At 39.7% G+C, this 26768-nt stretch overlaps 1 protein-coding gene across 4 annotated transcripts in view; it reads right to left on the bottom strand.

Annotated features, from left to right (window-relative positions):
• Positions 1–8196: 8196 nt before the first annotated feature.
• Positions 8197–26768, bottom strand: part of celsr1a (cadherin EGF LAG seven-pass G-type receptor 1a) — a 118316-nt gene continuing 99744 nt past the window's right edge. For 2 of the 4 annotated variants that reach the window (XM_017697016.2, XM_037537323.1), the window contains 14 exons: positions 24906–25073; positions 24147–24273; positions 22696–22896; positions 19730–19904; positions 17764–17876; positions 17076–17155; positions 16852–16978; positions 16544–16669; positions 15958–16094; positions 12182–12279; positions 11854–12000; positions 11178–11417; positions 10404–10668; positions 8197–9426 (listed from right to left, as the gene is read on the bottom strand). In XM_017697016.2, coding sequence (XP_017552505.1) covers positions 9399–9426; positions 10404–10668; positions 11178–11417; positions 11854–12000; positions 12182–12279; positions 15958–16094; positions 16544–16669; positions 16852–16978; positions 17076–17155; positions 17764–17876; positions 19730–19904; positions 22696–22896; positions 24147–24273; positions 24906–25073 — 2032 coding nt within the window. In that variant the 3' untranslated portion in view covers positions 8197–9398. Of the gene's footprint in view, positions 9460–10403; positions 10669–11177; positions 11418–11853; positions 12001–12181; positions 12280–15957; positions 16095–16543; positions 16670–16851; positions 16979–17075; positions 17156–17763; positions 17877–19729; positions 19905–22695; positions 22897–24146; positions 24274–24905; positions 25074–26768 lie in introns of all 4 variants that reach the window. The other 2 variants (XM_017697017.2, XM_037537301.1) reach the window with 2 other exon arrangements.

Genomic DNA, 26768 nt, shown 5'->3' with positions numbered 1-26768 from the left:
AGCATCTTGTCACCTGATGCACTACAGAACACATTAGCAATGACCGCCAAAGTGATCATAGCCACATATTACAATCTGACAAAACTGCGATCACATTTATGGACAGGTTGACAATTCCAAACATTAGGTTTCATTTGATACTCAGAGGGAAGAATTTCTACTAATAGACACTGAAAGATCAAGTAGGTGCCTCAGAAAGGGCTCCAACACACAGCCCTATCAATGGACGGCAAACACTCCAACCACTTCAGCAACTTGATACTGACAACTCACCTGCTGGAGTGACATGTCCAGGGGGTGATGTGGAGTCCAAATCCAGCTCCTCCCCTTGTCTCATCCCTTTGATCCATGGGCATAGTCGAAGGGGATCCAGTACGGAATAATTCCAAAGTCACTGGAATTTCTTTGCCGGTTGTCACCTCTTTGTCTTCTGCGTATTTGTTTATTAAGACTGTATTTCATGGACGTCTAGACCAATGCAATACAAGCACCATGACTCCCATGCAGGATTTCCAACATTCCTCTTTGCTTATGGACACAAAGAAACCCTAAAAGTTGTATCTCTTTATTAATTTTATGCATACAGTGAGGCTTTGGCTTTTCCATATCTCGTCACTGTGACCTCATAATCTGCCACTAGAGGGCCACAAAATTACCTTTAACGTCAGAGTGAGTGAGAAATCATAACACATTTTTCTGTATTTCTGAGTCAAACACAGTATCAGGGAGATTTATATGATATACTTCGTTGTGGAAAAACGTACAGAGTCTGAATTGTTGACAGTTGCAGTGATAGGAACCAGATGTAGGAAGAGCCTATAATACCTCAAAAAGATAAACCGCAGGAAGTTATTATATGTAGTAGTTACAGATACCCTACATGAAGCCCGAAATTAATAATTATAAATAGTTATTTCACACTAGTTTTGACATGAACATTTGGTGTTAAATTTATTTTTAACATACATTAATGCAGGAAAGGAATATTGCAGGGCATTACAAGGCGAAAAAGGTTATGAGGTTTCTACTGCGCTCTCATGCTGATGCCTTCAGTGACTTCACCGGCTTCCCAGTACCGCTGTTGAGTTGTTGAGCCTTCTCATGCCAGATTCATCATCGAGTCTTCCCGTGCCTGCACTGCCATTGAGCCTTGCTACGCTGTCTTCCCTGTGGAGCCTCACAGCATTGTCCCGCTCTTACTGTCTTTCGTTGGGCTCTGCCTCTCTAGCCATTTGTCTTGAAGTTCTTTGAAGCTCTGTTCCACTCCAGACCACTGGGAAGGCACTATCCCACTTTTGACACCACTGTGATGTCGGTGTACAGTAAGAAATGGTAGAGGCCATTGACGGTCCTGCAAGGGGGTCATTACCAGCCATACAACACTCAACCCATGTAAGCCCACTGCTGGACACACAATAATACAGGTGACATGTACACATACCTTAAACTAACAAATGATGATAATCAACAACATTTAAGTCCCTTTTTACGGGGAGTATTCAACATGCTCACCAGCATATGTTGTTTTTTGGATGCTGGAATGCTGATCAGCAGCCATGCGGGTTTTGTTGGCAAAAACAACATATGTTGTGTTTTGGATGCTGGTCAACTAGCAAGACCATGCTGGATGACCAGCTAAGCCAGCACCAGACCATCATAAACCAGTTTAGACTAGCATGGAATGCTAAAATGATAAAAGAAAAATCAACAGAATTCTGAGTTTTGTTTTCACACTTTTGATTTCATGACTAAGTCTAGAACAACAGGAGAATGCTAGTAAGGCCTGTTTGTAATATCCCATTAGGATGGCGTTGCAGTTTGTCATTTGGTTGGATTTTAGAGGTAATCCAGGATTATGCAAGACAATCCCCAATAATGAGGTGGTGTTTAATTGTGAATGAATATTTTACACTGATGGAAAGAGCTCGGAAAAATGGAACTCATGTAGACACAATGTTAGCATAGATCAAAGAGAAGTGGCTTGAATTAATCTCACATGGATTATTTCTGATTTTTTTTTCAACATTCTACCCAACTGTGCCACACATACAAGACTTTCAGTTGATGTGATTTGCTGCCATCTGATTAAAATGTAAATTATTCAGTTTGATAATATCATCTTCAAACTGCACATTTTAAATAAGATGCCCTAAACTTCTCATGGCAATCTCAGTGCTACTGCTAGAAAGTCCAAAATCCTGCAGGAACATTTCCAGAATACTGCACGTGCTTGTTCAAAATCCTTACGCTCCAGAGTGAATTAAAGGAAAGCTTGAAGACAGGGACGGAGAGTCTGTGCTTAATGATGTAAACACTGCCATTTTGTTGAGCTGTTTACAGGATATAAATCTTCTGTTTTCTTCTTGTCAGTGTGCTCTGGCATCTCAGCGTCAGGCCCGCCATCTGCGGTGAGATTAGGCCTGAGGAGAAAGCCATTGGCAGATCAGAGCTAAAACGTGCTTGAGGAGATGACAGCAAAGCTAATATCCTCTGCTAAGTGTGCAGGGAGTGTGGAGTCTACAGGGAAAGAAACGTATGAAGTCAAGCAATGTTAGATAGGCCAGAGTACAAACATCTATGCTCATTTTTAAAGGCCTGTTTTCTATTTTTTTTTGCTCCAATTCTAATATTTAGTGGTCCCAAAATCATCAAAAAATTTGTCTGTAGTAACAACATGCTGCATCACTTTAGTGTGAATGACTCGGGCTAAACCCCTGTAAGCTGAATGATAAACAAAGAAGGAAAATTTGACCATTGAGGTGTGTGGGGTAGGAAAGCTTTGTAAGTGGTCTGGAGCTTATTATAAACAAGGAATTTTTTTAATGCTATTTTTAGCAAATTTTTGCTAATTTCACAAGAAATAGACGAGGAGAGGGACTAAAACGCTGCTGTAAAAATAACAGAAAAATAACCATGCAGCTCTAGGCCTTTATGGCTTCATGATCATTTTGAGCATAGAAGACATGTGAAGGGAAACATTTAGACACTTCTCTTTTTGTTTTTTGAATATATTTCCAGCGCATATATCCCCGTCAGATTTACACACACACACACTATATGAACAGCATTATTGGGACACACTTCTTAATCGTTGAAATCAGGTGTTTCATTTCATTCAGTCCCATTGTCACAGTTGTATGAAATCAAGCACCTTTCCATGCAGTGTGCCTTTACACATATTTGTGAAAGAATGGGTCATTCTAGAGAGCTCACTGAATTTGAGTGTGGTACTGTAATAAGATATCATCATTGCAGCAAGTCAGTTCATGAAATGTCTTCCCTCCTAGATATTCCATTGATCAACTGTGAATGGCATTATTAAGAAGTGGAAGCATTTAGGAACCACAGCAACTCAACAATGAAGTGTTAGACACTGGGAAGTTACAGAGTGGGTTGTGGAGTGCTGAGACGTACAGTGCTTAATAGTCAACGCTCTCATGACTCATTTACTGCAGAGTTCCAAATCTGGAATTTAACATCAGCACAATGCCATGATACTCCCACCTCTGTACTTCACTGTGGGTCTGGTGTTGTTGGAATCATGCATGCAAATCGTCTTTCTGCAAATATGATGAGCTAAATTATTGCCAAAAGAGTTCTGATTTGTTTAATTACTCATACGTAAATCTCTGAGCTTCTTTCTTAATAGAGGGGTTTCCTGGGTTATATGAGTGGAAACGACCGTGGTGCAGATTACTGAATACCTTTCTTTGTGTAACTATTCCTGCTGTTTTCAGGTCATCCTGCAACTCTTTTCAAGTGATTATTGTGTTCCCACTTACCTTATCATTAGTCTGTGTGAAATCCTGCATGGCACACCTGTCCAGGGATGATTAGTTGCGGCTCTGTCCACGTGCATATTATTAAACCAAATGTACTGACAGGGATGTTTAAGGCCTTTTTTATGGCTCTGTAGCTTTTCCGATTAGATTATGACCACTAGGTGGCACTCCAATATTATTTTATGCCCTGTCGTGGCTCCTCATGCCTCTCAGAGACCCTTTCCATCCCTGAAAGCATCCTGAGGACGCAAAACTTACATACAGTATTGTGCAAAAAGTCAGAGGCCATTTGCTTTCAGTTTTTCAAAAAAAATCTCCATGGATATTTTTCCTCACCTCCAAAGTTCAGTCTTAGAAGTTGGTTGTATTTTCTGCTTCTTACCATCCAAGAAATCCCAACTCAGTGATGTTGAGGTCTGGAGTCTGGGGAGGTCAGGCCATTGTTCTGAGAACACCAGCAGCTTCTTTGTTTCATTTGCAGATGTTCTTCTGTTTTGTCTTTTTTCTTTTCTCAGTAAGGACTTCTTTGCAGCTACACACCCTTTCAAACTCATAGTTTTGAGTTGTCTTCTCACAGTGGAGGGATGGACAGAAACACTTGTGGATTTCTTCAGACCTGAAGAAAAAGTTGAGCTTGATTTTCTCTGGGAAGCGAAAAGCAAAGGATGTGCTTCATCAGGGTCAGGCAGTTACAGCACAGGTTTTACACATATTTACACATATCACTCTCGAAGGTCATCCAAAACAAAAACAGCTTGTTCTTGTAACAGCTTAGTTCTAATAGATAAAAAGGTTGGAAAACGGTCATGTAAAAATGAATTCTGATCATTCTGGGACATAAAACCACATCAATGTGCACCTCAAGGGGAAATGTAAAATACAAGAAAAATATAGGACAAGGTTTCCCTATTGCTGACACAGGCGTTCATCTAGTGTACACACAGCTTATATGATCTCCAAAGCATTACAGATAGAATGGGATGCTCTGGAGTAGCCACACATGAGCCTAAAGGTCACCATAGCTTAGTTTTGTCAAGAAGGGTGTAAAGCCCACCCACACTGGGATATTGAGCAGTGGAACTGTGTTCTCTGGAGAGATTGAGCACCATCTCACAAAACCTTAGAGTCCAGGACAAATTATTCAACATCACTACCTGATCTCACAGGTAATGCAACCAAATCATTACAACAATGCTCCAATATCTAGTGTAAAGACTTGCCCAAAGAGCAGAGGTTGTTACTGCACAAACCCTCTATAAATGCTCTTGATCTCAGAAGAAACATTAGATAACCAGGTGTCTACAAACCTTTGTACATGTAGTATATGTCATATGATTTGTATGGACCCCTATACACTCCCCTGATGGCTCTTTCTAGCCTGCAGGTTCCTGTATCACTCGCTGTACCATTTCAGCGGCAACAGGTACATAGAAGCCTTTTCCCACTGCTCTTCAGATGAAGGAAAACTATTGTTACTACGGTGACTGACGTCTCTTAAGCCAGCTGTAACTTTATCCGCTCGTCTCCTCTTACACTCTGACAAAATGGAGGCTTTGGCCCCGGCCCTGTCTCACATCTCTCCCTCCGTCTACTGATCTCTCTCTCCTCTATGTCAGCTAAGGAATGCACATTTATGGCCATTAGCCATGACAACTCATTATGGATTTTATGTGCCTGCTGAAATATGCCCGTTTTTTCCTCTCTTTTTTCCTGCCTGATAGCAGGGGGTGCTCCAAACGCTCAAACCTTAGCATTTCCCTCAGGCTTTGAAGTACAGCAGTAAAACGCAGCCAGCCTAATCTAGCTCAGCTGAAGACAAATTCCTGCTTGAGAGAGAGAGAGAGAGAGAGAGAGAGAGAGAGAGAGAGAGAGAGAGAGAGAGAGAGAGAGAGAGAGAGAGAGAGAGAGAGAGAGAGAGAGAGAGAGAGAGAGAGAGAGAGAGAGAGAGAGAGAGAGAGAGTCTGGAATTTCAGAGCTGAGTGGAGAACATAAGGCTGAATGTATAAGAGCTGCACATGAGGAGATCTCTACCATGTGGCTTTAGTCATTGAGCCCTAATGTTATCTTCACTACCTAACAATTTTATTTTATTTACAATCGGTGCTCATCCCTTCTTTATACAGCAATGGCAAAGCCAAGTCCTCAAGTTAAACCAGGCTCATCTCAACTCACCACTTTTGACCATAAGATTAAGTACATACAGTCGTGTGCAAAAGGCAGACCAATATAATTACATTTAAGTGGAAAAAAATGAGAAATTAGCAATATATAAGTAATAAATAAGAAAACATAATAAATAAATATGAGATAAATAAATGATAAATAAATATAAATACATGAAAAAGTATAAATATAAATATAATAAATCCTCTGCAAAGATGTGTGGAAATATGTACTTTTCTGCACATTTAAAAGCCCAGTTACTGCTTATTTTCTGAATTTAATGTTTAAAAACATAAAGGTGATCTATGCAAAAGTTATGGCACATTTTATATGTTCAGTTTTATTTTTTCCAATATGATAAACTCAGCAAATAAATAGAAAATGTGCACTACATTTTGCAGGTAAATGCGCATTTATGTTCTCTTATTTACACTTAAAAAAAAAACCCCAACAAAGCATGTCAATTGCCCAGGGGTGTTCAAATCATGCATATATCATTGAGTGCACTTGATCAGGCTTGCTCGCCATACAGGTGCAAGCTGTAATTCTACAATTACAGGTAATCACAGCAACAGGATTTTTACAAATGACTTATAACAACCTATACAGCACTTAGAAAGCTATCCTGCTCTCTACTTCTTACAGAGCTGATATGATGAAAAACCACTTTCCTCACTTTTTTCTAAATTCTATAATTTTCCAAACATTTCTCACGTTTCAAAACGTGCTGTTCATTCTCCCGTCAATTCAGTAGCCTATTTTGAAAGCATCCCGGCTGTGATATCCCACCCGTGAAGATGTTTACTTACAACCACTCAATCAGCCTACAGTAGCTTAGCCCTGGCCATTCACACTGAAGTAATGCGGATTGTTGTTCCTGCATACAGTTAAACTGCAAAAGCAAAGAATACACCACATCGGGGTCAGGCGATCACAGCACAGGCCTTTAAAATATACCAACCTTAAAATCAAACCAAAACAGAAACAGCCTGATTAATTCCAAAGAGTAGTCGGAAAAATACTCATGGCTGGTTTTTGGTCCATAAACTCACACAAATGTTATAACTGGACTTTAGGCAGAAAAAAAAAGAGAAATATATAGAACGTGGGCCGCACATGCAGTAATGCAGTACAGTACCTCTCCGATTTTTATGCTGTCAGAAAGGCAGTCAAATACCCTGAGTGAAAAATTGTGACCGTATGTGTGGGTACAGTTGGTACTGGAAGCCTTCACTGGGCTGGTGAGCTTGTGGAGGTTAAGTGTCTGGCGTTTCATGTGTGACCTTTCTGTGGTATCCAGACTGCAGTATTAACCATGGTGATCTACGAGAGGCCGGTCTTTATTGTTCCTCAGGGGGATTAGCCTGGAACTGGTGGTCCTCTGTCCGTCTGGAGCTGAGCACAATACACTGCCAGGCACTGGCGCATAGAGAAACACTCCACTAGTGCACACAATACAGTCACCAGCAACTGCTTTGCCTTATACAGCAACAGACACAGTAGCTTTGTTAACTGATACTAATGCTTTTACTATGGCTGCTTCAGCACCTACAGATAGATGGTGACATTACTATAAGAAAGTGCATTTGGGTCTTAGTTATGTTAACAATCTAACATGGCTTAGGTTACAATAAATTACAACTACATTTTGTATTTATTATTTAGAGGCTGGATATTTTCTATTTACATATATTCAAAAACTGACCACTTAAATACACCTTCTTGTTTCTGCACTCATCGTCACTGACTATATAGGTGCACTTTATAGTTCTACAATTACAGACAGTAATCCAACTGCATACACTGTTAGCCCCAATCCCCCCCCCCCTTTGATTCTGTTCTTTAATGGTCAGGACCACCACAGAGCAGATACTATTTGGGTGGTGGATCATTCTCAGCTCTGCAGTAACACTGACATTGGCGGTGGTGTGCTGGTGTGTGTTGTGCTGGTACAAGTGGATCAGACACAACAGTGCTGCTGGAGTGTTAAGCTCTGTGTCCCCTTACTGTCCACTCTATTAGACACTCCTACCTTCTTGGTCCATCTTCCAGATGTAAAAAATAATGCTGAAAATAATGGGCCTTTTACCTGGAAAGTAAATAAATGACGAGTGGTCTTTCAGAGGATTTTACAAGGTCGGTATACTTAATAACATATGAATAATAAGCAGTGAGATTAATTGCTGAATAAGCATGAGACTCATATTTTTTATCCTATTCAGCACAATAACTACAACAATGTAGACGAAGCTAGAAAATTCCAAATGGGTTTTTAATTTTATAGTTGCAATCATTGACCAGTGTTCCAAAACCATAAAAAATAAATATACATATTTTACAAGAATTCCAGTGTCTTTTTTGGAAAAATAGGAAAAATCCAGCAATTTTTGATCAGGAGTGGTTCAAACACTGGAGTGGTTGTGACAGAAAGAGGGAAGATAGAGAGAAAAGGTCAGAGATGGGGAGAAAGATCCCTGCTTGTACTAGGACCACAGTGTTTTTTTTTCCTATTTTTTCCTAGAGTTTATAATAAACATGGCATACACATTCATTTCATCATTGTAAGAAATCTGAGAGCGCTCATCTCTTCACATTTCATAATTTGCTCTTTTATAAAAATATGTGACCATTGTGTCCTTTCATGTTTGTACAGTCTTATTTGGAGGAGGAGCGCACCAAAGGGCTTTGAAATTAAACTGTCTAGTGTTGGACTAAGGCACTAAGGCGACCTGACTGCAAATCATGTACAAAATTACAGCATCGCGATTTTGTCCAGGATAATCCTTAGAGTTGCGTGTTATATTTATAAAAACTCTCAATTAATTATAAAAAATGTGCCTGAAAAATCTCGGAAACAGTCGACATACAAAATAGAACCATTTAAGCAGTATCTACATAACAATAATTACAGTCACAACAAGAAAACAGACATAGAATCTCCTCCGGAAGGATGAACAAATAGGGCACTTGGTGATATCGTTTAGTTCATATTTCCATTGTGAAATTAAATGTTGTTTTTCCACACATTACTTTCTCTGTGTGTGAATGAGTCAGTTGACATCTTCTCCACCCTTTCAGTGTGGATAAGTACTAGTGGTAATATCCATTATCACATCCTGCAATTCTTCAACTCCAGCCTGCATGTGACTTGTTCCAGACATGCGCTTTAGCAATGTGGGGGATGTAGTTTTTGTCCTCTTGCAGTGATTTTGGCACGGTCCACTGTCCACCCCCAAAGCTTAGTCCAATACATTCCCTTTTTCACTGAAGTTTCTAAGTAGGGCAGACAGAAGTCTGCAGTAATACTGTTCTCCATTGGAGTGTAGGCCATGAAGGTGGAGAAAGTGAGGTCAAAAGGTCATAAGGTCCACAAGACCTGTTCATCAGCCTCTAAAGAGTTTATCCACCTCTCCTTTCCTCCTCTTCTCCATCCTGACAGCGGCTGTGCCTCTCTCATGTAGAAAGAGCCTCCTGCAGCTTCCTGCTGGGTCAGATTGAGGTTTCGTTACTGCCGCTGCGATGAAAGAAAAAGGGAACGAGAGGGAGATAAGAAAGGGAGGGGGGGTGGTAACATGCTGGTTAGATGGGTTTTCAGGCAGGGCTTCAGACAGATAGAACAAAACCCCATGCCAACGTGCAAGTGAACAGAGTTTTCTGCACACCTGCTCCAGCAGCTGCACAGGTGTAAACAAAGGGATTGTCCCTGACTAAGGACTTTCTTTTTTGATCCAAAGGACTGACTTTCAACTATTAAGTCAACTAATCACACCAAAAGGCTGAAGAATTAATATCATATTATCGAAGACGGGCTATACTTCTTAAAATCAGTTTGTACCTGAAATGGGAGCTTTGATAGAGGAAGTGTAAAATGAAAACAGTAGACTAAGCTTGGCTCAGCTCCAGCTTTCTTTAAAAACAGCCAATCACAGAAGGGATCCCATTCTAAGCTCTCATTCATGCACTGAAATCAAATACTGAACAGAGCAAGTGAACAGTCGTTTTTAGTTTCATAGTAGACCTATTTTTTATTTAGCTTTTGTGTTTTTGAAAACTGTCATTTTTATTCTCATCACAGCTAATAAATACACTGCACTGACAGTTTTCATTTTAGACACACAAACATACACATACGTCATCTAAGTCACCTATCCTGAGTTGCAGAGGGTGCTGGAGCCTCTCCCATGGATTTTGGAGCCTATTTAACCAAATTTTGTAAAAATAAACAAGTAAATATGTAGATAAACCCATAAATAGATGCAATTAGTCAACTAAGGAATGCTGCAAGTGATTAGTTGACTAGTCAGTATCAACGCTACGACATGCAGGTCAGAACTGAAAGGGTGCACATTCAACAGATATAGTTAACATAAACTCACGCCTTCATGTTTTTCCCCACAGACATTAAAGACTGGACACAGAGGCTGAAAAAACATTTCCAGGGCTCATGCAACTACTTACTCTGAATCTGACTGGTTGCCGCCGTTAATGGTGCCAGCCCGTAAGTTCATGGCCACTCCATTCTGTTGCTCTCTAGGTGGGACCGCAGGGCGGTGGGTATTTTTTATGATGACACTGTGACTGTTTCCTCCATCATTAGAGGCCACTGAGGGGGTCTGTGAGGAGATGGTAGGGGGGTTGTAGTCTGAAAGCTTCTCTCGAAGCTTGTTCTTCATGTTTTTGTCCGTAAGAGGTGGAGGATATGTGATCTTATTCTTCAGAATGCCTATGGAGAAAAGGAAGATGCAACAGGTGTTACAAAACCTATTATGAAAGCTAAAATATTATTAGCAGAGCCTTGTTTGAATCCAGTATAAAATACTTGATAGACACACATTTGACCACACATATTAATTAAATTCTACATTAGTTAGTTTGTTGTTTGGCAACCATATCCTAACATCAGTCTACATTGCTTGGTGGAAGAATTGTGATTATTAATAATAAATTAAATTATTTATTGAACAGGTGAGGATTTATATCACTCTGTCAAATGTTTATAAATTCCAGAAGCCACTCAAAGCCATGCCTTATTGCTTTATATGAATCTCTGCATTTAATACATTACAGAATACACAGATTTTTTTAAACATTTAAAAGCAATGTAATTTATGCATCCATCCCATAACTGATCAGTCAATCTACAAATAGCAACCTGAACAAATATGATGCATGGTCTACCATTTTAAGTTACATTACATATAATGTCAGTATTAGACTCTCTCTCTCTCTTACCCTTCCTCTGTTCAGGCTGGTGGTTGCTGTTGGGCAGGCTGGGGGGTGCTCCATCTCTGCCTGGTGGGTCTTTGTCCTGGGGGGGTTCTCCTACATGGTTCAGCTTGTTCTCCTGATGTAGCTCCACATTCACTTTGGTTTCCACTCGCAAACGCTCAGCTCCTCCAGCCTCCTCACTGTCGCTGGCCGTGGTGGCCTCTGTGGGCCAGTACGGCTTCACATGATTGGTCACTGTGTCCACTGGATTGCAAAAAATAACCAATTAAAAGTCAAACAGAAGACTGTAAATACTGGACTCAATTATTTCAATAATATAAATCAACTTTTCTGAGTAAAATTATACATTTGTGCATGTAGAAAATGATTCCAATATGCTAGCCTGACACTGTCCCAGCTTTCAGATAATTAGTTAGGAACAGAAGGAAAAGATTCAGAAATTATCGATGTGTCCACAATGAGGAACAGAGCTGTGGAAGATTCAAAGAGAAAGCTGTATAGTATCTTACTGTAATATACTGCATAGAATAATATAACAACGTTATAAGATATTAATAAATGAATATCCAGAACACACTGTATTTCAAAAGTGGTGATTAAATGAAAAAGGGCAGATTAAAGACTGAAGATTAAAAAGATTATAGACATTTCATAAACCATAAGTAATGAGCCCCTGAACCTTTTGGAGTGCTGTGCAGTGGCTGTCTCTCGTTGTTCCACTTGGGAGTCCTGTGGATGTCTTCATCATCCTCACTGTCGGAGGAGTGTGAGGAGGCGTAGGAGCTGCTGTGCTCGTCCACAGAAAGCTCACTGTCCGAGTCTGAGTCTGACAACACAACACAACATACTGTATATTTAACTGTTGAGTAGACATCACTGCAGAATCAGTTTTAACACTTCCAGGAAAATAGCCACACAATTTCTCCCTTCAAGATAATCCTAATGAAATTGCTCAAAAAGAGACCCTTAAGAGTTTATAGAGAAAGTACACAGCAAAGATGCAATACCGTCTGCCTTAGTGCCATTACGGTGGAACAGAGGGCCATCAATGTCCGTGTGTCCACCTTTAGCTGTTCCTGAGGAGGGCTTCTGACCTGACTCATCTCTGTGGAGACACGCATAGAGATAGAGATAGCGAGAGAGAGAGAGAAGTTGTTTGTTGTATACTGTTTGCTCTATAACTTCTGGACCCACCCTCTAAGACTCCATAAGATGAAGAGCATAAACCTCATTAATAACTCAAAACCAGTCAGTTCTTTAAACACTGAGCTGTATCTATAAACAGCCATACAAGTGTAAATGTTTAAAAACATTTTATTGACAAGAACAACTCTATTAAATATACTGATCTATGAAAAAGTCTTTTATCTGGGTAGTAGAATCAATGCCTCCACTATATCATGCCTACACATGTCACTTTATACATTACCAGTATTAAGATGTAGACCTTCTACCTCATACTCATACTGCTGTGGTCCATGCTGCTGTTATCTGTGCTCCCCTTTATGCACCTTCTATTTATTGTTTATTGTTTGTCACTTTGGGAGTTGACTGGACGTGAGTACAATGTTTCGTTCCACCTCATGTACCACATGTGATGTGAATGACAATAAAGCCTTATCTTATCCTAGTATCAGTATTTATCTGAGTATTAAGTTTTTGCTCAGAAAATCACCAACAGTAGAATAACACATTTACTAATATACAAATACTGATTTTGTGTATGTCAACGTTTCTTACTGGCCTCTTATATTGTTTTTGTTGCTATAGTTTTATCCAATACCTGGTCTGACTAAAAAGATGTAAACAAAGTCATTCAGAATGCTCTGATTATAAAATGCCCCTTCTAGAGAATCCTATCAGTATTGTTCACAGTGGTGGTGATAGTAACCAGACACATAAGGTGTTTAATGCCTCCAAAAGCTCCCTCAAGTTATTAAATGCTTTCTGATGCCTGAGATATTGTTTTGCATTAGTTTTGAGAAGACTTTCACCAAAATGCATATTTTAAAACCCATTCATGGTGGAGAGATACATACAGAGTGTTGTAAAGCAAAACAGTTCCCCCCAAAATTATTTTTTTCACATTTATCACTACTTTACCATCATCAACATTATATATCAAAACTCAGAAGACGTGTAGGTTCACTGAGTGTTTTGTATATTAAATAAAGTGCCTATATTTGTGTTGTATAAATCATAACCCCTTGTTCTTTTCACCAAGACTGTAAAGAAGTCCACATCAGTTGGTTTCTTTACAATGTAACGAAAGTCAACAGAAAATTTCAATACCTAATTAGTCTTAACATTCGTAAGCCAATAACAAAAATACAGACTGTAAGCTGTCTAAATTACATGTTGTGTGCATGTTATTTGATTCAGCACTTCTTGATTACAGAACATTTGCTGTGAATTAATACACCCACTTGTAGCAGGAGTGAGGAGCTGAAAGTGGGTAGAATGTAGAGAAAGTATGTGAGAAAAGTATCTGTACTAAAGTCAAGGTATTGCCATTGGTATCATAAAAGTCTGGACGATACTCAGCTCTAGTCATTGGTCACCAGCATCCCAAGACATGCATTCTAAAGGTTAAAGCGGCTTCACAAAGTCCCAGAGTATCCATCATTATTGTGATTTATCCTTTTTTTTCTTCTTAGCTTTTAAGTTCTATGACCTGGATTGGATCAGGTACAGTGGTCAAACAATGTTTCTGAAAGATGCTCACTATCTCAGTTTAAAAAGTACCAGGATCCACACAGGAACAATGCCAGACTAAGACTGGAGGGCAAAATAAAATGAGCACTTGTGAGTTTCAGGCTGACTGTCTGAGGCTAATAAACGTTCAGCAGTCTTGCAATAATCTGACACTATGAAGCATAAACTCCAATCATCCCTAAAGCCAATTTGTTTTATTATTATAGTGTGTAGCTATAGCAGAAGGTGCCTGATGACTGATGTTTTAGCTGGAGGCACAATTGCTGCGTGCCTCAGTCTGCTCTGATGGACTCAAATTTTCCTCAACACCTCCAACTCTGCCTTAACACAAGCGGATCTGCAGTGTCAATGTCTGTAGCGCAATTAAGACTGTAGTGAAGTAAGATGATACTGAGCTTTATAGCCAAAGGCTACATCCACCAGGGTTTCTGCTCGTAAATTAAAGTCGACTGAAAGTTTTGATGTTCACTACGCTATTAATGTTAGGTCAGTGACATACACACAGTGAAAACCCCCAGTGCTGAATTTACACTTTTATGCTTATAGTGCTCATCAGTGTCTGTCTGAAAGTAAATCATCACTGATCATGTCAACAGATATCAACACTGTAAGTGTTACTTCATCACTGTTGAATTTGTTACATGCAACAATTGTGCATGTGTACACTTTTGGAAGTGTTCGCATGTATGTGTAATGCTGCGGCGTAACAGAGCTGAGGCAGAGCCATGCGCTTGAGCCATGCATGTGTTAAAGAATCACTTTTCAAATAGAGAGAGAGAGAGAGAGAGAGAGAGAGAGAGAGAGAGAGAGAGAGAGAGAGAGAGAGAGAGAGAGAGAGAGAGAGAGAGGGAGGGAGGGAGGGAGAGAGAGGGAGGGAGGGAGAGAGAGGGAGGGAGAGAGAGGGAGAGAGAGAGGGAGGGAGGGAGGGAGGGAGGGAGGGAGGGAGAGAGAGAGAGAGAGAGAGAGAGAGAGAGAGAGAGAGAGAGAGAGAGAGAGAGAGAGAGAGAGAAAAGTAGAGAGAAAGTGAGAGAGAGAATAGAAAAGAGGTTAGTGAGTGAGGTAATCAAGAAATATAAAAGAAAAGTAGAGAAAGAGAGAATAAGAGGGAGAGAAGAGACAGAGAGAGAGAGAGAGACAGAATGTGTGAGGGAGACAGAGAGAAAGAACAAGTGCTGCAGCAGGGCCATGCACCCAGCAGGCTGTTACCTGAAGGCGTAAGCGAGGTAGCCGCTGTGGCTCTTGGCTGACCTGATGGTTTGATGTTCACTACGCTATTAATGTTAGGTCAGTGACACACACACAGTGAAAACCCCCAGTGCTGAATTTACACTTTTATGCTTATAGTGCTCATCAGTGTCTGTCTGAAAGTAAATCATCACTGATCATGTCAACAGATATCAACACTGTAAGTGTTACTTCATCACTGTTGAATTTGTTACATGCAACAATTGTGCATGTGTACACTTTTGGAAGTGTTCGCATGTATGTGTAATGCTGCGGCGTAGCAGAGCTGAGGCAGAGCCATGCGCTTGAGCCATGCATGTGTTAAAGAATCACTTTTCAAATAGAGAGAGAGAGAGAGAGAGAGAGAGAGAGAGAGAGAGAGAGAGAGAGAGAGAGAGAGAGAGAGGGAGGGAGGGAGGGAGGGAGGGAGGGAGGGAGGGAGGGAGGGAGGGAGAGAGGGAGAGGGAGAGAGAGAGAGAGAGAGAGAGAGAGAGAGAGGGAGGGAGAGAGAGGGAGGGAGAGAGAGGGAGGGAGGGAGGGAGGGAGGGAGGGAGGGAGGGAGGGAGAGAGAGAGAGAGAGAGAGAGAGAGAGAGAGAGAGAGAGAGAGAGAGAGAGAGAGAGAGAGAGAGAGAGAGAGAGAGAGAAAAGTAGAGAGAAAGTGAGAGAGAGAGAGAATAGAAAAGAGGTTAGTGAGTGAGGTAATCAAGAAATATAAAAGAAAAGTAGAGAAAGAGAGAATAAGAGGGAGAGAAGAGACAGAGAGAGAGAGAGACAGAATGTGTGAGGGAGACAGAGAGAAAGAACAAGTGCTGCAGCAGGGCCATGCACCCAGCAGGCTGTTACCTGAAGGCGTAAGCGAGGTAGCCGCTGTGGCTCTTGGCTGACCTGATGGTGCTCTCCAGAGACACAGTGGATTCTCCGATAGCTGAGCGGAACAGAGTGCCGTCCTCCGTGTATGTGTTATTACAGTTCAGAGAACGCTGAGAGAGAGGGACAGAGAGAAAGAGAGATTAAAGAAAAGGCTCAATAACCCATCTCATATTGTCCAACAAGACCAGATGATTTAACATATCGAAACTAACCTGGCTGCCTTAACATATTGATATTATGAAACGTTAACAGGATGTAATACAGACTTCTGTTCGATTTCTGTTCTGTTCGATGTTCAAAAATAAGCCTGAGGTTTAAAGGAAAACTTCAGCATTTTTCAGCCTATTCTCTATCTGCTGCTGTAGCATAACATCAGTTACCACTAGAAATTACTTCAATACACTTTCCTGTACCAAAAAGAAATTAATACCACTCAGTTTTAAAGCAGTAATACATTGCACATATGTTTACACAATGAGTATGCTGAGCTTTATTCTGAGGTACAAATACTGCCAATGCAGGTATCAGTAGCACTCAGCTATCAGCTTTGTCCACTTACAGTCAGCAAGGATGCCCGGGTGGTGCTGGACTCATCCTGCAGAGGCTTCTTCCCTGTGAACACAGTCTTCAGATTCTTCCTCACTTCTTTATTCAGCACACAGTGGAAGAAGAATATAAAGATTCCCTGCAAAAAAAAACAAGCCAGTAATCCCGTTTTTAGTGATGCTATGCAAATTAATGTGTAATACTGACAAACTATATAATAGTTTATAAAACTCTAAAACAATGTTTTGTGTATCACAAAAAAAAAATTTTTTTTTGACTTGGTACTTCATGGCTTAATACAATTAGCAATGATAACCTCACCTGCAAGCAGCTGAAAATGGCAAACAGGTAGTGGAAAATCATGACATCACTGTTAACAGCCATGAGCCCCAACAGCCAGGTGGCGCTGATGAGCAGTAAGAGCAGAAAGGCCATCCGCAGAGCAGGACTGAACACAAAGACATAAATACAGAAATCTTAGTATCAGTACATCCTGAATGACTTGTATATGAATCAAACACCTAGATGAATGTATGGTAACTCACATGGCTCCAGACTTCTCAAAGCTCCTTTGCCTGCGCCCACACGATGCCTTGGCTGCCATCACAAAGATCACTATATTGACCTGTAACAGGGATCATTCCAAACATTTGAGAATGTCATTAGTGAGCGTTTAAGTGAGAATCTAATTCAATAAACTCGTCTTTATTCCCTAAAATGCACATACAGATCAACGTAGTGCCAAATTCTAAGATCGAAAAATCGCTAAAAAATCAGAGAAAAAAAGCATGATATTTAATAAGAAATGTTTATGGACAGGCCAAGATAACTCTGGACTACATTAAGGTTAACTGAAAGGACACCTTTCTTGAAATAGCCTGCATAATCGTATGTGCAACATTTTAATAAGAAACCATTATCTCACAGAAGAAATATCAGATTTACTGCCAACATCAGAATATTAGATTTACTGCCAGTAATTTTGCTTTGTGAAATGTGCTGTGAAGAAAGAAGTTATCAAAGTTAATGGAATGCGATAAAAATATAAAAGCTCTATTAATTAGCATTGAAATGAAACTTCCATTACTTGTTACTTTCTACGATAGCCTTGTAGGTCCTTTCAACTAAAGAAGCAAACTTCAGACACTAAACATGAGTTTTCTACTCGACTACATTTAGGGTTAGGAGGAACTACCATGTTAAACTATTGTTATTGTGGTGCAGTGCACTGACCAGCACAACAACAGCAATGGGTCCAGCAAAGCTCCAGATCAGGGTGTCGTGGACGGAGAGCCAGCAGAAATCAGGGTTACCATAGCCCTGAGGATCCAGACCTACAGCCAGGCCTGTAAACACACACACACCCCCATATTTTCTCACTATAAGTGTATCATTCCTCTGGGCACTGGCTGCTTAAAGAAGTGCTTTTTGCTGCAGCTAACATTACTAAGTTCCTACTCAGCCCATAGAAAACAAACATAGAATTCCTATATGATAATATCTGATCTGTAGCTCCATTGGTCAGATTCTGAAGAAGAGCATGACTACATCAAATTTTAAATCTGTCGCTGCCCCTAAAAAAGCTATTCAGCTGGCAAATGTGACGGCAGAACAACTAAGTTAAGTGATACTTATTAGTCCCACAACAGAGAAATTTCACCTCTGCATTTAACCCATCCATGAACTACTGTCAGCGCTGGGGATCGAACCAGTAACTTTCCAGTCACAGGGCCAGTTCCCAGAACAGCCCACCACTAACCAAACTGGAATCAACCAGAAAGGAACAAAATGCAATTTGGCAAACAAGATGTGAAACAGATGTGAAATAGATATGAAATAGTTTACTGACTGACTGGAAAAATACCACATTCAGACTGGCAATCTGGTCTAATCCTCAACTCAACCTTACATTTAACCTCAGTAACCAAAAAAATGGTTTTGATCTTAAAAAAGCTGAACGAAACCAGATAATGTGACAGGTTTATGGCTCTATTCTTGGAAGAAACTGACAACATTAAAGTACATTTAATACAACGTTTGGGGCTTTTTTGTTGTGATTTATTCACAATAACACAAACCTCTGATGTTCTGCTGTTTAAATGTCCCCTCCGTTTTATATATATGCATTTATATGTAATAATGTGACCTATATGCATTATATCTATGTATGTATCTATATGCAGTAATATTTTTAAAGTCTAATCCTAAACTTAACCTTAAGCTTAACCTCAGTAACCAGTTAGACCTGTTTTCTGTTTTTCCTAAAAAATTGCAAGCGCAAAAACAAAACAAATACACACAAACACAAACACACACACCCCTCACAGGGTGATTACACAACCCCACACACAAGAGCAGGAAAGTTAATGGGAGCAGAGGAGGCAGCCTCTATTATCTTTGTGTCTTTCTACTCAGGCTTTGAGTTTCAGCCAGAGAGGTAAGCGACACCACAGTGGAGCAGAGTCCAATAGCAAAAGCAGCAGAGTCCATCAGAACAGAGGAAGAGTTCCAACATGAGATAAAAGAAAGGGGAAAGAGAAGGTGGGAGAGAGACAGAGACAGAGAGAGAGAGAGAGAGAGAGAGAGAGAGAGAGAGAGAGAAAATACAGACAGAGATGTAGAGAAAAAGCAAAGAGTGTGAGAGAGGGAGAGAGAAAAAGAGATGAGCAAAGAATAGAGAGAGAGAGAGAGAGAGAGAGAGAGAGAGAGAGAGAGAGAGAGAGAGAGAAAGGGGAGAAAGAAAGATAGACAGAAATGTAGGGGAAAAGAGAGAAATAGAAAAAATTGACAGAGCTTTCCCACAGGGATCTCACACACACACACACACACACACACACACACTTAGCTCAGAGAAGAGGCAAGTTCCAACACGACATCATGGGTGTGTGGTTTGTGTTTGTAGATGGTCTGTTTGTGGTGGTGAATAAGAAGTCTACACACATATCTATATGTATACATATTTGTGTTTATATTTATACACTTATGCATATTTGACCTGTCTCAATTCACAGCTCACTGGAGATACATTCACAGTCTTTGGCCCTGTTTACTTTAATATGCTAACTCTGACTCTAAAGTAGTTGGGTGCTGGTGCATTTCCATATTGGTCACAGTAAAACGGATCAGCATGTAGAAAAGGAGCTTTCTGTGCTCTACCTTGTTTTCTATCACTATATGACAGAGGGTGAGAGACACTAACCTGTGATGACCGCAGGGATGCCCCAGCCCATAGCATAGTAGAAGCGCATGTGGCCGTAGTTGATGTTGCGCATCTCTGTAAGCATGCGATAAATGTGCAGCCCCTCCACAAACATCCAGGCAAACGTACACATGTAGAAGAAGTGCAGCAGGATCGCTATCACTGTACATACAAACTGAGAGAGAGAGAGAGAGAGAGAGAGAGAGAGAGAGAGAGAGAGAGAGAGAGAGAGAGAGAGATGAAAAATTAACATAATTCAGGCTGGAGTTATTACTGTGCTATAACGAACAACTAAAAGAGAGGGGGGGGGGGTGTAGAGAATCAGAGAAAGAGGACATTTGAGAGAGAGACATGATAGAGAAATAGATGTAAATATGTACACACAATAAGGATAGAGAATGGGCTAAAAAAGACAAAGCAAGAGAGAGACATGGGGGTGGAATACAAAGAAAAGGAGAGAAAGAAAGGTGAATGAGAAAAATATAAAAGAAAATATAGATAAAAAAATTCATATATTTTTAGATATAGACAATAAGAAACAGAGGGAGAGAAAGAGTGAAAGAAAGAGATTGTCACAGAAAAAAGAGACATACAGAAAAGAGACACCCTTTTTAGAGGGTGAACAGTTTTAGGTGTAAATCTACCGCAGCTTCAGTACAAAGCTGCATGTGACCTTGACCAACAGCATTCCAGACAGACACACACACACACACACACACACACACACACACACACACACACACACACACACACACACATTAAGGGAGCAGAGACGGGGCACATAAAGTACAAGGTAAGTTCAAAGAGTTTGATGTGACCAGTACTACATATTACTTACACCGGGTACATAACTGGGTGGCTCTCTGAAGGCTGTATCTTGTCTTTTTGTGTAAAATTATACTGTATGTATGGGACTATAGCTGGAGCCTCTTAGTGCCAGCAAACACCAGCTCTAGCTTGTCTCCATGATAAAGTCCACAAGGTGAAGTCACTGGGCCAAAGGGGGGTAGGGCTGTAGTTAGATTGTAAAGTATGGGTCCTCTCTAATAATGTGCAAACATGCCTTACCCTAGCTAACATCACACAGTCTCTCACACAACCTGGACTTGGACTGACCCAGGAACAGAGCTACTGCCCTCACGAAAATAAAACATGGCACAAACTTAATTATCTCACTCATTTCTATTTAACCAAATAGAGCCAGCACACACACAGATGTTACCACAACATAAAATGTCAATATAGTTTATATCAAAATGATTCAGTTTTAAGGCAAAGCTTACCCACTGTAGGCTGAATTGACAGCTACATGTAAATGTGCTGTTTTTTTAACATCATAAACAGAAACATTCTAACATTTGAAATGGACCAGTTTGCAGCTTAGTTTCCACATATGGACTACCCATATGTATCAACTGATACACTGTAAAGGTTAAACAATGCTTACATACAACGTAAACCACTTTAACTACAAAACAGTGAGAAAAAATAGTTTAGATTCTTCAACAGACAGCAGACAAGTATAGGTACATTGAGTAGCAGTACAATGTTTATTGACTGTGTTGATAAACTGCAGGTAGCAATGGTGGACAAATAACTGATTTTGTTCCTGGCAATCCTCTTGCAGAGTTTTAATGCAGTGCTAATCAGATCCCCCATTCATATTCTCCTGGGGCCTGCTCAGCTTAATCAAGTGCGCTACATTCGACTTGTGTAAAGAATTACATGTAAAGAATCTCTAAGAAAGGCACTGTTATCATTAACGAGTATGAAGGTTTTTCCTATATGCTAAAATAAAAGTACAGCACTGCAAGCCAATGCAATACTGTGAATCAAACTGCTTTGGTTAAATTACACATCAGTAAACAACTAATGGTGTGTTCGTTATTAGCAAATTGACTTAGCTGAAAATGCGGAAACATCACTGCTTGCTTTAGGCCTGGAACAGAGCATTAGCGCTCAATCAATTTGTTGCTACATGTCACAAAATCTACCCAATAAAAAGAAATATCTGGGGTGCTTTAAAATCTATTCATGGCAGCTAAGCTCCTGTCAGTTTACAGCCACCCGCTGCCTGAGGTCATCAAATCAGACTTTTACACCTTACAAAAAATCATTCTATAGCTCCAATACTTACTTTAATCCAGTCAGCCTTCCAAGCTTGAAAATCATGAACAGTGTATGTGTGTGTGTGTGTGTGTGTGCGCGCGTGTGTGCATGTGGACGTGTGCCTGTGTAGACCAAATGTATAATTACAGGGATTTTATCTGAGCCAATGAAATGGCTCCTTCCTATTCAGCGGTGAATCACCAGAATGTAAATAGAGACTTTTTACCTTCAGGTAACTCCCAACCATCAGTGTGGCCTAACCCATCACCACACAGCTCCTAATTAAATATTTAAGTATGTAATTACTGGTGTTTTACAACGACAACATGCTCAGTGTTAGACTGAGAACCAAACTAACTAAAATTTTCTCTAACCAGAATATTCTATGTTCAAAAAGGAGGTCCTTCTATTTTAACCTTCAGACCTGCTCTAAAATAGAATAAAAACATGAATTTGTAATGACAATTTTGCTGAACAAAGTTCTTATGATGCTCTAATTTTCACAAAATGAATTACAGCTATGTCCTGTTTTTATCCAACAAGCCTGACAGATATTTTATATCTCATGTATCTCTTAAAACTAGGGCTGACATGATTACTCAAAAAATAATCATTGATTAAAATGTACCTTCCTAGAGAGTCAGTAGTGATTAGCTGGCAGTTTAGATTATGGCACTGCATGTTTTAAATTCTCCTCCTGCTCTCACTTACATTAAGAACTAGAGTGAGAAGGATAGACCCATTTTACAATCTCTGAAAGGCTATGATTGATTATTGTCCAGATGAGTGCCTATATATTGCTTGGCCTCTGATCACTCAATCATCAAAATAATCCCTGTTTGAGCCAGAGGTCTTACCGGGTTGTCCGTCTGGTTGATGCCGATGAGGAAAACAAGTTCGGAGAAGAAGAGGGCCGCCACCAGGTTCTTGTGGATGCTGTGCAGGTTGGAGCGGAGTTTTCGCAGGATGGCCAGCAAAATGAAGGTGATCAGCAGAGCAAGTAATGAGGCCGAAACAGTAGCGTAGGTGACTATCTTTAGGGGCAATACATCTCCATGCTGAGAGAGAGTGAGAGAGGGGGAGGTCAATACATTTGGCAAACAAGGAGACAACACTACTGTCACATATCAAGTTGCACTAACATGAGCAAAGCACTCCATTCACTCAGCCTTGAATGCGCGGTTAGTCTTACAACCAAGAGTGTAATATTCATGCATTCATAGTTTAGCCATGTTGGATGAAAAGCGGCTAGTTAACTGCAGATGAAACACTGATAATGTGGATTTACTTTTCAGTTCTAAAGTATGATAAACATATCCAACATATCTGAAATAAGAAACACGTGATTCCCACAAGATGCAGAAAATTAGCTCATGCTTTCATAACTACTAGGTTAGACTGGTATAATGCATTACTGGCTGGTTGCCCAACTGTGTCTTTAAATAGACTCCAAGTAGTTCAGAACACAGCAGCCCATGTGCTTACCAGAAAAAGAACATTTGAGCATATTACTCCAGTCTTATTCCTTTTACACTGGCTAAATGGTGTTAGTCCAACATTGACTACAAGGTCTTGCTTATGACATTTAAAGCTCTTAATGACATAGCCCCAGCAATACTGATCTACACCATCTAGACCTCAGCTGAGGCAGGCTTACTGCAAAACTAGGATCACTTACAGCTCAGTTAGTGAAGGATCATTTTGTCATATAGCTCCTAAACTCTGAAATAGAATTCCAGAGAATCCAGCTTAAATCCACATTAAAACCACATCTGATTAGGCCAGCATATGCCTGGAAGTATTATGGCTCATTTTCTCCTGTTTGTAACTGCTAATATTTCCACTTAGAGCATAGTGGTTTTATCTTCTCAGTGTTCCAGCGTAAAGCACTTATAAATAAAGCTTTACTATTATGTTCATTTCCCACTGTTTAATAGTTTCACACTGCACACATTTAGACTGCTCTTTACCTTCTGAAAGCATATTAACTTGTGCCTAAACGGAGCATGATAAAATAATAGAGCCTTAAACAGGGACTGTAATTGTGTGCAGACATCCCTAGTTAAGATTATTTTGAGCACGGAGTTAAGTGGACAGCCTGTCCAGAAAACGCTTTTTTAAAAAAACAATACAGTTAATAGTACAAAGGCATGAAAGAGGTGAAGAGGGCAAGAACAGAGGAATGTTTAGATGTATAGTAGACATGTTTAACACACCCCCCACCAAATATTTATCCTCCTGGGTGAGTGTGGAGGATTAAATGCTAGCAGACTAGCACAAAGCTAGTGCAAAGTGGCCCCCGCCGTACCTCTCTCTTGGAGATGTCCATGAGCACGGCGAAGCTGGTCATGTGGTTACACTGGCAGCTGATGTGGGTTTTGTTTCTGGAGACGAGTTCACAGCCCTTAGAGGACCATCCTCCAGTCCCTCCGATCCTACAACACATACACAGCATGCTAACGTTATCCTCTTGAATATGTTTAATAATAGTGAACAAATATAGGCATGTTGTTGCTGTCATATTAAAACTACATAGTCCAGTTTTTTGTCCCTGATGAATGATGCTAGTTGTCCTGTAGATTTGATGAGGAATGGACCAATACAAATGGCTTAACCTTATGTAGATTTGAACATTCATTTTGATAACAAAATGTTTTTACAACAGTGACTGTTGAAGTAATGTACTCTATAATGGACAAGCTTAAGAAAATAAAGAAAGCAGAATCCGCTCTGGCTAAGGAATTCATAGATTTCCATTGTTTTCTATGAGCACAGTACATTGTCCTTTTCTTTTACAGCTACCCCTGCTGATTAACTTATACTGAAACAGCTGCATGATGCATGAAGGTGATAATGTTGTGCTTTTTCCCCAATTCATATATTTGATCTTTTTTTCCTCTATTTTATTCTTATTTTATCAATCAATTTATTTCTTAGTTGTGTTTAAATTCCTTTTGTTTCATTACTGTAAATAGTTTTTGTTACTTATGACTGTAAGGGACCTTGAGACGGCATAGTTATTATTGAGCAGAGGTGAGTGTTTGGATGGGGACATGCAGGAACTCACGCGATGGAGTGGTTCCAGAACACACACACAGGTTTGGACCTCTCCTCTGTCTCCAGCAGTGTGTAGTCCAGTGTGATTGGCTGCTCCAGGGGCATGGGCGGTGGTTGGCCTTCGTGGTGCACGGTGGCGCTGACTATGGGCGTGTTGATGACCGGCCGGATGGGCAGCCTGTACAGACAGTGACACACTGTTTCACAGAGGAGCTGATACAAGACAGAACTGAAAACTGTCCATATTAAGGCACATTCAAGTTAAGAATGTTTTTCCTTTCTCCTTTTAAGTTCTCATTTTGAAGTTTTTATGATGACAGCAGAGATATATTTTTCTTTCCCTTCACTATTTTCATTGCACTCACTATAAAAAATAAAAATAAAATGAAGTCATAATAAATAAAATAATAAATAAATAAAATAAAATAAATACATAAATTACAACCCAATTTCCAAATAAGTTGTGACGCTGTACAAAATGTAAATAAAAGCAGAATGCAATAATGTGCAAATCACGTAAACCCTGCATTTCTTTGAAAACAGTACAAAGACGACATATCAAATGTTGAAACTGAGAAATGTTATAAAAAAAAATAAATGCCCTTTTAGATTTTTATGCCAGTAAAAAAATTGGGAAAGGGCCAAAAAAAAAAAGGTAAATTTTTGTAATTCTAAATATGGTTTAAATGATTTGCATATCACTGCATTCTATTTTTATTTACATTTTGCACAGCTGTCACCTTTTTTGGAAATGGGGTTGTAAATAAATGAAATAAAAACACAAGAGATCATGAACAAAAACATTTAAATATACCAACATAACAATACATGTGAAAACATGGAAAAGTAATTAGACAGCAGAGCCAGGACAAGTCAGAGACAGAAAGGGGCAGATACAAAAAGGACATTCCATGACAGAAAGAGGGCGACACTGGAGACCTAAATATACTCACTCAGATGCTCTATGTTGTTTGGCAAATGGCCAAACAGTCTCACAATAACATACAACGCTCAGTAGCAGTAGATCAGTAGGCACAGCCGTCCAATAGCAGCTGTCCTAAATATTTGGACGTGGTCTCCTCACAATTAATTGCCGGTTAAGTTTGTGTATCATGTGAATGGTATGCTGTAATTAGGCTGAGTCTTCTGACCGTGTTGAAGGTTTTATACCCAGTGCTGTCATAGTTTATTGAATGTACCTACAGCTACAGCTGTGTAGGTCACTAAAGAGCTATAGCTATAGAGAGTGGACATGGACTGGTACAGGCCAGTGTAAATCAGCAGGATGGTCAGTTCAGTTCAATGATGAAAAAAAGACAAATAATGTTCCTACACCACTTATCTGAGTGACATATATCATTGCGTTCAAAAGCTTACATGGTCCAGCAGAAGACTGAATGTTTGGACTGAACTTTTATTATATAAAAAAAATGTACAAAAAAGCTTATAACACAAATGAGCACATTTCTCTGTCAGTCTGTAATAACAACACATCAAATACCAACAAGATAGAAAGAATAAACACTAAGTGAGTTCTATTTCCATTTTTTTTATAAAATATGAACTTATGTACATTTTGTTTTTTTGTTCAATTTAAAGTAATTAAGACAATTAAAACATGTTCATTTGTTAAAAACATTTGACAACACAAGTGCCCCCATACTGAAGTTACATTATTTCAGGTTGTCACTATTATTATTATTATTTTTATATACTTCTTTCTGTATCTATAGTCTATAGTAAATGTTATACTACATTAAGTATCATTGTTTACCAGTAACAGATTAAAGGGTCAGTTTATTGTTTTCTACATAATTTCTGACTTCAAAATACTGATGAGCTCTTTTTGATGCTTGAAAGACCTCAGAAAGTT

Source organism: Pygocentrus nattereri, chromosome 1, assembly GCF_015220715.1.
Source record: "Pygocentrus nattereri isolate fPygNat1 chromosome 1, fPygNat1.pri, whole genome shotgun sequence".
NCBI lineage: Eukaryota > Metazoa > Chordata > Actinopteri > Characiformes > Serrasalmidae > Pygocentrus > Pygocentrus nattereri.
Note: the sequence above shows the minus strand (reverse complement) of the source record. Positions and strands in the feature narration are given on the sequence as shown.